The following is a 10,730-nucleotide window of genomic DNA, read 5'->3' on the forward strand; positions in this document are numbered from 1 at the left end:
AAATCAATTAGTTGACCAACAGATTATTAAATCGACAAATAGCTGCTTCACAATCAATTAACTGTCCGAGTCATTTTTTAAAGCAAAAATGGCACAAAAGAATCCCTGCCTGTAGCTTCTTAAAGGGGAATATATTTTAGTGTTTTCAGTGTTTCAGTTTTCTATGAGTGAAAACTTAACATCTTTGGGTTGCGTACAGTTAGTGGAACAAAACAAGACATTTAAAGACAACATCATGGACTTCTAGATGAACAATTGAGAAAAAAAAGGATAATGGAAATAATGGTATTTGCAGCCCTAGAAATGTCTATGTGCATGTATACATTGCATTCATTGGGTACACAATTTCTTGCAACCCGACATGGATTTACAACAGATAACTGAGACACAAAGACACACTCATTCTCAAAGCTGTACCTTTATCCTGAGTGCAGACTCGTTGTGAGTGTGGGACTTGGACAGTTTCCTCATGATCTCCACTCCGCTGACAGGACCGGAGTTCGCTTCTTTAGGCGGGGGGCGACTGCATGCTCCCTCCAGCAACATGGTGTGTTCACTCACTGTGGCTTCACAATAATTACATCAAATAAAACTCCTAGAAGAACCATGTGACTGCTATAAAGTAAAAATCTGAAGATTCATACTACAGCATTTATGTCTAAATGTCCTTTCTGATAACAAAAAATAACAGGCACAAATTAAATCATTTAATTTCTGCGCAAACAATGAGAAGTAGAGGTTAGGAGTTTCACAGTCCATCTGTGGTAACAGATGGGTGGGTCACAATAATATTAACACGCTGAAAGCTGCAAGTTCCCACCTGCGTCAAATTCAAATTCAGCTCCATCGGCGCTGGTGTCACTCTGCAGTGCAGCGCCGTTGTCCAGGCCTAAGATGGCCTCACCCAGGCTCTGCTGAGGCTCCTTGGGTTTGGTGAGCTGGTTGGGCCTCATCAGACCAATAGCTTTGAAGCCCTGAGTTACCACAATGAATTTCATCCACTGTCTGGCCAAAGCCACCAGGCCTTTCTTTAGAGTCACAAGTGCTGGAACGCCGTCATTCTGGGATGAAGAGGAGGAGAAAAGAACTGGATTGGTGCCACTGATAGAGATACAATTAAAATAGTGAAGGGGAGCCAACAACACTCAAGACCACTTAAAATAATTGTCCAAATGAAACCATATAACATCAGTTTTAACAGCCATTCAACTATACAGGGTTGAGTTGGAGGGTTTCCTGAAATTGATGGGAAAGAAGAGATGAAGAGGCCTCTCACTGACCATGGTAGCCTCCTCTATAACGGAGTAGTCGGCTTGCTGCAGATAGCGGTGAAGGATGTTACAAAGCATACAGGAGGGATTCTCATGCAGGTAGCGGGCGCGTTTGGTCACTCGGTTGTACTTGCTCCTGATGGGGATGTGGATGCTCTTTTTCTGTTGGGGAAAGACAAAAAGAGCTATAAAGTGCACATAAAATCAAGACAAACTAGATGTTGGGTTTGGGATAAAACAAAACATTCTTCATATGTGACATTTGTTTGGGTCTACAGATGTAATGCTGACCTCCAGAGCTTCCGTCATGATGCAGCCCATAACAGCACACACTCGCAGTGTGCCCTCCATGTCCAGTTTGCGCAGAGAAGATTTGAGCTGGTCGATGGGAACCAACCAGGCTCCAATAGCAGGTGTGGCTGTGCTGAGCAGATTTAACTGCCTGTAAACAGAGAATCCGTGCATCTTTTATCACCTCATAATAACTATTGATCAAAATATTCTAAAACATAATATTTATGTTATATAATATGCTAATGGTTGTAACATATGTGTCTCATAATGTCAACAGCTTTGCCATTTTTCCTCTCACAATGGTTAAAAATGTTTTTTGTTTGTGGCCTTATTTTCCACCGCAGACACCAGGTACATTGTGAGTTATAAGAAAACTTAAACCTCAGAATATACTTGCAGGTTTGGTAAGTTTCATGACCTGAGAGGCTGACAAGTCTGCATCAGCAGCAAAGTTGACAAGGGTTGACAACCGTTGCCAGGGGCACACAAGAGAGGATTCTTATAAAAAACCCTCTCCAACAGATAATATTGTACTTATCACACTATATTGCCTTCACACCACTGGTATTAAAAGCGAAAGAGTAGTGAGCTTGCAGTACTGCAGTCACAGGATGGTGAAATGTGGTTGCTTTTTGTCTGAACTTGGTCTGAAAAGGGCTCATTTCGCATACATGTGCCCTAGAACCCTATGCAGTTAGCCATAATGATTATTACAGGTGGCTACTTTCTGTGTTTACCTAGTCAGACTCAGAGATGTTTTAAATATGTGTATACGCCTGATATATAGCAACATTTATAGGAAATACGTTTGAAATATACCAGAATTTCCCTTTAACTATATATTAACTTATTTGTGCAGTTTTAGCACAAATCATGAACTAATTATGTGTAAGTAGGTCCATATATATGAGTGGAGTCATACCTGGAGATGGCCTGTGAAGGTGAACGCACATTAGTGGGAGCAGCAAAACTGAACCAGATTTCCCTGATGGTCAGTTTCATGCTGCTGGAGTCAGGAGGCGGGGGCATGAGGGGGAGGTCTTTCTTCAGGTCGTCTGACTCCACCCCTTCATCCTACAGAGCAAAAGAGAACTGAGTTTAACTGGTGGATAAGAGCGACCTGTGGGAAGGAGTTCCAGTAGCGCAGCTCTGGAGCCACAACTCATCACTTTCATCCCGAATACAACTTTGATTTGCCATCATGACTTATTTTCAAGATCAGAATGAATATCCCCTAGTCTGATGACTTTTAATGTCTTTCTTCTCACTCTGATCAAGCTCTAGCTGATTATTTTGAGAATTTTTTTTATACACATCTGAACCTTAATGAACTAATTTTGTGTGAGCACAACATTTACTCAAATCTAAATCAAAGACTGGCTACAGGCAGTGACATTTGCATGTTTGCAGAATAAAAAAAAGCAGAAAATGACACATTTTGATTCAGACTGGTACATTAGAGCTTTTATTCTCTGTCAAGAAGATCACATCCACCTGTACTTTCTGTGACATGTTTTTTCAGTAACAGGTGCAGATGAAGAAATTGTCTTTCAGAGAATTCATTTTGTCCTCACACAGTTTTTCTGCAGCAGGCTATGACACTCCATTTTCATGGCAAGAATTTTGAAGCTGAAGTAAATAATGTAGAGTTTAAGGTTTGGATAGGGTTGAAGTAGATTTTACGTAGTTTTTTTAACCTGAACACAAAAAATATTTGCCACTTTACAACAGCACGAGCAGTCACCTGGTCGTCTGAGTCCGAGTGTTCGTTGACATCGGAGGAAGGGCTGATAGCATCGTGTGGGAGGTTGTCATCAGAGACGTCTGTGCTGTAACCACTGCCCGTCTGAGAGCCTGTCGAGCCATTGGACTTAGACATACCCGTCTTCCCCCCAGTGTCTGAACGTCCCATCACACCAAATGAATTATAAAGGATGGCTCCTGACTGACGGCCCCCTGAAACACAAAGTGTATTACATTCATAAATCTGTACACAAATTCCCTACATCCTTCTTGGTACAACTCATCTTTGAGGTTTTCATATCCTCAGGTTTCAATGTACGTGATGACTCGTGCTTAGAGAGAGAGTTTGGGATGTTTAACCTTTGACTGTGAGGTTCTCAATGCCACATTCGAACATAATCCAGCCCCATTTCTCCAGAGACGCCGTGGAACGGCCGAGATCGCCCGCTGTGGCCTGGGCATCGGTTTCATCCACCAGTGAAAACTCTTCCAGTTCCTCTAGGCCAAACAGCACTTTGGACTTCTCAAAAGGGATTGCTGTGATGGCACATGTGCCAATGTCTACGAAAAGAGAAGAAACAACATAACTGTTTATATACTTCAATTTTTTAAAAACAGAAAAGTGCATTAGGAGGAATCTCAAAAAAAGAACCATTTTAAAATAACTTTATGATGCACAAAATGTGCAAAAAGTCAAGTGGTCTAAATAATTTTGCTTGGTACTGTAGGTCAAGGAAGGGCTTTTTCACACTGTCTGGGGAAAACTCGTGCAGCATACTGTATTAACAAAGAGGTTGTCAGTTATCTAAAAGGTCAGTGAACCACTTCAAAAAGTGGCACAAGGGATCAAACCGGGCTGTCATTATCCTGAACCGACCTGTGGAGTCGAGGCCTCGCAGCTGGCTGTGGATGCGGTGGATGTTGAGCCTGGCGGCGATCTCTTTGCCTTTCTCAATGCCAGCGTTGGAGCGCAGTGAGCCAGAAGACTGAGGCTGCATCTTGGTGGCCGAGGCGTACTTCTCCAACATGACCGATGGCCGGCCATGTTCTGTGGTGTTGGGTGTCTCCTCTACAATACCCCTGTAAAGAGCAGGAAGGAAATGTGTGTTTTTATTTAAGCTTGGCTGCTGTTGTGGAGTCAGAGAAATAAAATAAAATCTGAGTTCTCTAAGTTAGTTATTTCCAAAGATTACAACCCTACCTACTATTCTAAAATGACAATAAAGCATGTAAAGCAGGTATATTTGCCCTGGGCACATACATTTAATTTCATTGTACAGACAAAAACAATGACATGAGGAGTAGTCGAGGCGTTACCTGTTCATTCTGAACTGGGTGGCAATCCTGTCAAAGCACAACGCCACGAGAGACACATGTGTGACGCACTTATTGGAGCAGGACGGTGAGCCCTCCTCTACAGAAGCTTGCAGGAGGCATAGGTTCACCTGCAGGAGGGGAAAACGAAACAAAAAACACAAGTAAACCAAACTGAACTAAACCCACTGTGCTATAAAGTATTGTTTAAAAATAAATAATGCTATGAACATAAATAATAGCGATAGCCCACAAGAAGCTCTTTAAAAAGACAAATTATTGCTCCACAGGGATAAATACGGTAATAAACAGATTAGTCAAACTGTGTGAGGCTATTTTTCCCAAATGTGAGACTTTCTTAGTATTTCTCTATATGAAGATATACAGAGGGAAACAGAAAAATCAATACTGTAATAGTACCAAATGAGAATGAGAATGAGTATTCTGTATCCACTCAATTTTTTATTGTAAAAACACATTAGAAGAATCCAAATGGTTTTGATAGTACAGGCCACATTCCATAGTATGGCTTAATAAACTGACCCACCATCATTATTCTACACAAAAGCTGAGCGCATTGTTTATTCATTGTTCAAATGTAAAGTGCTCTACAGCAACGCTCATGACTCTGTGCGGTCTCTCGAACCTCTCTCGGTCAGAGCACAGTTTGAGGAACGCTGCTGGCCTCTCATTATTCGGGGTCATGGCTCTTACCTTGGGGATAGAGACATTGGCTTGGAGGCCCTTGATTTTCACATTATCCGGTTTGACGGACAGGTCTGTCTGGCCATGGGAGATGTTGAGGGAGCCAGGGGTCGTGCCCTCCGTCTTGGACAGCTTGTGCTCCTGCTTGGCTGTTTGGCTCTGTGTGGATCCAGATCCAAAACAGTCATTGGGTAACAAAGACACTTTTTAATTGGGAAACTCAAAACATTTAGTTTAGTAGAAACTTGAATAATTGACTGATAGATTTGAAGAATCGAAGCTTAATAACACTCATTATTTAGCTGTATGTCAACATTCAAAATATAAATATAAATGATAAAAATGATTCACATATCAAGCTATATTGCTCTGCTGTATGCATTTTTGTACTTACAGACTCAGTGACTGTGGACTTGCTGATCTGATAGGCTTCATTGAGGACTTTCCCATGCAGGTCATCCAGAATGGCAGCAGGATGACGGATACTGGCAAAGTGGACCATGGACTCAATGTACCTGAAAGACATCAAACAGACAGACAGCTGTAATAAACCCCCCAAAAATCACAAGGTTATAACTATAGTTTTATTTAGTTGATATCTGTAAAACACCAAGATTTAGATATAAAAATTGCCCCTTTCAGGTATAATCAAATTTAGTATGTCTATGTCTAGCCAACGTTGTAGCTACAGTTTCTCTCCACACTGCAATAGCCAAGAGCTAAATGCTTGTAAGACCGTTGTAAAGCCAGCACTATTAGCCTTTTGGCAAACTAAAAGATTCACTATGGTAGACAACCAAGAGCGAGCTCAGACTCTGAAGCACTGTCAGCAGAATTATAGATCCAGATGCAGTGTGCATAAAGATTAAAATGGTTTAAGGTCAAATCTTAGCTCGAGGCTAAAAAAAAAAAAAAACCTTAACTAAAAATGTGCAGTGTGAGAAAGAAGGACAAGTTATTTCATTTTATCTAATGAGATTCAAACTCAGATCGAAAACCGCGTTTTAAGGGGAGATGTGGTCAATAAAGCAGCGGACCAAAAACATCATTTGAAATCAGCACATGGTGAGACCTTAAACAACAAACACACACACAGCTATAGTTATTACCTGTCCAGGGATTCGGCCACAAGGGGCGTGAGCACCACATTGATGGCTCCCTTCACCTCCACGATGGCAGTGGTCCTGGTCTGAGCTAAGGGCTGCTCCAGAGTCCAGTCATCTGTCGCCGTCTCCTCATCTGTGTTCTCCATTGCCCGCTTATCCAGTGGGGTATATGGTGTACTGTGGAGGAACAAAGAGACAACCTCGGGTTATCAGTTATATAGAAATAATACCAAACACAGCTACTTGTGGTTGCCACTTGAAAAAAAACAGTGTGAGGCAGTACATCACTACTGTTGGGTTTTTTTTTTTTACTATAAATGTATAGGGTAAGAAGGCTGAAAACAACAAATACCTGTTGCTCTCTCCTATCAGTTGAACTCCCCTGTCCAGTAGAGAGCTGGCTGAGAGGCCCTGCTTTATCACCTGTAACAAAGGAAAATGTTACACCTCCAAACTGATGTTTTAGAGATGGATACTGTTTAACCATTTTAACAGCAAATACAAAGACAACATAGTCAACTAGTGGAGAGTTTAACTACAGTATTACATGTTGAAGGACTCAATAACTTCGCTCCACACAGACAAAGACTGTTATTTAGTTGTCAAAGACCTTAAAGCTTGGGACAGAGAGCTGGTCAAAGGAGGCGGAGCTCTCCTCGCTGGTGGGTGTGTCCAAATCTAGGGGGCGATGCAGAGAAGACTTGGAGGTCCTCTTATTGGTTGGCTGCTTCACAGACCAATTTGAGACCTGGCAGAGGTGAAGTGAGGAGTGTTTTAATTGGACGTCATAACGGTGAAAATTAACAGGCAAGGCAACAGCGCGGTTTCAGACTCAGCACAGATTTTTTTATGTTTTTTAAATAACACAAAGCAGATGCAAGTATTTGTTTCGATCACTGCAGGATTCAGATTTTGCACATATACGGACAATGGTGAAAGGCCTTACCTGGTAGTGGGCTAGGTAGCTCTGGTAGCACGCCATGACGTGGGGCTGGCGGGTCACAGGGCCGGGTTCTGCTGTCTTCTCCGCCTCCACTGAGCTCTCCTCCTCCATGGCCAGGGCCGAGACGAAGGAGGCCTGAGACGTGTGGCTGGGCAGGGGCTGTTGGGGCAACGGCGGGAGCATTGGGGGCAGGGGCAGGGGACGTGGCTCAGTGATCAGCTCCCCGTTGAGAACGTAGGTGAGGGGACCCTCGACACTGTGGTAGATGGAGCTCCGGCTGGGGGCAGAGTCAAAATATTTACACATGGGCACCATATGAAAATGAATATTTAAGCCAGTTATAGCCAAAATCACTCACACAAACAATGTCAACATTAACCACCTGCTGAACAGAATCTATAGTACTTTTTTTTCTGTATATAGTTTTATTTTCTTGAATTTAGTCTTGTTTTCATTGGCTTGTGCCAAATGAAACCTTTCATGAAACAGGATTGATTATTTGTGTTTGTGTGGTGGCTGTATCAATCAAAAAGCGTGCCGAAATCAATGCGAGAACATTGTGGGTAATAGAAAAATGACAAGGTGGCTGCAGAACAAGACCGAAATCCAATTTGCAAAACACACCAGCTGTAAGTGGCTGCCCATGGATCAAACATCTCATTTGCTACAACCCTTCTACATCACATCTGTCCTCGCACAACTGAATCAAAGTAATAAATGAAAGCTGCAACGTGTTAAGCTTTGGGGCAAGTTGCTTAACACGACGAAATGCAAAACTTTTTGCGTATCAAACATAAAAAATGTCATAACACTGTTAATGTATTCCTGCATATTGTGCCACATACATTTTACAATCGCTGCAAATGTCAGTGTGAGTTATCAGAAGTTATTTGACGGAACTGTTTACTGCCTGTTTTTCCTTCCAATCAAAATACGAGCTCGTTGTTACAATAACTCCAATACATTACTTTTTTCTGCTCAAAAGGAAAAAGGTTTCTAAATGATAAACAGAAAAAAGGCTAAATATGACTTCGGAAAGAGTCTGATTACGTTATATGGTTTGTAGATCTGATTGGTTGAAGTTCGCCTGTGATGGACAGATAGTTCATCCAATCACCAACTAGGTATTTTTTGCCTGTTCTTTCAGCAACAGTTTCCAATGACGATTTCCCAGTAACATCCTTAAAGAGGACTGACAAATTGGAGACTCTTAATAAAAAATCTAACGGTGGCATTCATCACAGCCTTAAAATGTAAATCATGAATCAAAACTCCTTCAGAATGGCCCCTTTAACATTATTTAAAAGGGTAACACTTCAAGCAATCTGGCAAGGTCAGAACACGCTGGATGGGTCATTAATTCATCGCCTCTTACAGATGAGAAACGAGAGACTCTTTGATGTTACTGAGAGCTGTGAGCTGTCTCGACTCTACCGTCACCTTAATCCCGTTCTTAACCTTGTACTTGATCTGACCAACCACCCATTCTCCTCTTAAATTTTCAAACTCTTCATCTTTGAGAACTTTTGTGAGTTCCACTGAAGCCATTCTTCACTTGTGAAGTCACTTTCACACTCAATTTTCTAAAGTACATCATCATCTAAGCTGACCTGTAGTTCTCCATGTGATATGGGGGCTGCTGTGGCTGCTGCATCTGCTGCCTCCTCTTCTTCTTGCGGCCTGGGTACGTTCCTGGACCCTCATCGGCGCTGCTGATTGGCTCAAAGTCCTCAGCGGCAGAGAAATAGGCCTCGCTGTCGGCCACAGACATGCTGGAGTCTGCAGAGCGGTACTGATGGAACGTGTTGGAGTCCGCTGAAGGTGTAAAAGGAAACGAGCCATAGCTCCTGCGCTGACGCGGCGAATCCAGGACGTTTTCGTCACTGCGGGAAACCTCGCTGCTGAACTGGACGCCTCCGGACAGAACTGGTGGAGGCTTCTCAGTGAAGACGGCAGCCGACAGGCTCTTGGTGCTGCCCAGTCGACCTGAGTGGACAGAGGACTGGCGCTTGAGAGGGGAGCAAAGGGGTGAGCGCACTGAGGACCGGTCCTGGGAGCTGTTGGGTGACACTGGCGAGACCTCTGGGACCTCCCCTAGGGTGCTGCACAGAAAGAGGAGAAAATAAGTAAATACACCCAGGCTGAAAATCCTGCTTGTGTTTCCTACATGCTTTTTTTCCCCCATGTTAAACTACATCACATATGTAACTTATAGTATTCAGAAAACAGACTGTTGTTTTGGATGTTACTCACTCAGCAGGGCTTTTGCCGTTCATGGGGAACATGCGTTCCTCTGTGCTTGGTGAGGGAGTGTCCCTCTCTCCAGCCAGCAAGGGCAAAGCAGCACTAGAGGAACTATTCTCTTCAGAGGAGGAGGCGGAGCTGTGGGAGCGTTGGGGCACCTGAAGACTGAGGTGTTGCTGACCACGCCTCTCAGGCAGCTCAGGAGGCAGGCACGGTGAGTGTGTGTCTGTCTTCAGTCCCACAACTCTCCCTGAAAAAACACATATTTGGTTTAGTAATAGCTGATTCATCCAGACATTTTTGTCCTGTATCAGAGTTTTACATACACTGTGTATTTCATAGGGAGCTGGTCGATTAGGTAGACAAGATAGCGATAAAAAGCTCGATATACTACCATATAATGTATAACATTCTCATGTAATGAACCCCTGGATAAAACCCAGTCTTACTCCCAGGAGTCTCTGTATAGGAAGCAATGCTGTTTTAGTAATAAATTAAACATTGTGGATTTTAACTTTTCTTAATTTTTTCCTGTGATCCACAAAAAAACCCTCAAGCAACTCTGGGGGCAAAAAAAGAAAATCAGGAAATGTATATTAAATCTATGCAAATCCATACCATCCACTTTGGGTGTTTCCTTGGTAATAATCCACTCTCCTGGCTGTAGCAAAGACTGCCCATAAGACATGTCTGACTCAGTGCTGGAAGAAGAGAACGCCGATGAGGAGGAGGGTGTCAGCTCTTCAAGCTTGAAGAAGTCCAGCCCCATGTTGGTACCTCCAAAGAACCTGCAGCCTCCAAGGCAGCCACAACGGTTCCTGCTGCGCTTGTTGCGAATACCAGACTCTTCTGGCCATAGAAACCACAGTCTGAGGAGAAAACAGGAAAGGTAAGATATGATCAAATAGAATGATGACCAATGCAGCAAATAAAAACAGACATGACACTTGTAGAGATTATGTCCATTCTTTCAGGAATACCAGACACTTGCAGATCAAATGTTAAAAACAAAAAAAAGGCATCTACTCCTTCTACCTCATTAGAAACTCCTGAATATATATGAATAGGCAAAACTTCCTAAAAATGTTTCCTGTTGGATGTTCCAAGATG

At 42.8% G+C, this 10,730-nt stretch overlaps 1 protein-coding gene across 1 annotated transcript in view; it reads right to left on the minus strand.

Annotated features, from left to right (window-relative positions):
* LOC118336629 (transmembrane protein KIAA1109 homolog) overlaps positions 1–10,730 on the minus strand; it is a gene marked incomplete in the record, with an annotated part of 71,183 nt that overhangs the window by 41,251 nt on the left and 19,202 nt on the right. The window contains 18 exon segments of the mRNA XM_035673286.1: positions 418–566; positions 821–1,061; positions 1,281–1,433; positions 1,563–1,713; positions 2,488–2,639; positions 3,310–3,521; positions 3,669–3,869; positions 4,186–4,388; positions 4,626–4,753; positions 5,337–5,486; positions 5,722–5,842; positions 6,437–6,610; positions 6,786–6,856; positions 7,044–7,181; positions 7,380–7,653; positions 8,987–9,478; positions 9,630–9,870; positions 10,239–10,489. Of these exon segments, the coding sequence (XP_035529179.1) occupies positions 418–566; positions 821–1,061; positions 1,281–1,433; positions 1,563–1,713; positions 2,488–2,639; positions 3,310–3,521; positions 3,669–3,869; positions 4,186–4,388; positions 4,626–4,753; positions 5,337–5,486; positions 5,722–5,842; positions 6,437–6,610; positions 6,786–6,856; positions 7,044–7,181; positions 7,380–7,653; positions 8,987–9,478; positions 9,630–9,870; positions 10,239–10,489 (3,502 nt within the window).

Source organism: Morone saxatilis, unplaced genomic scaffold (genome assembly GCF_004916995.1).
Source record: "Morone saxatilis isolate NCDOM2014 unplaced genomic scaffold, NCSU_SB_2.0 Contig3, whole genome shotgun sequence".
Lineage (NCBI taxonomy): Eukaryota > Metazoa > Chordata > Actinopteri > Moronidae > Morone > Morone saxatilis.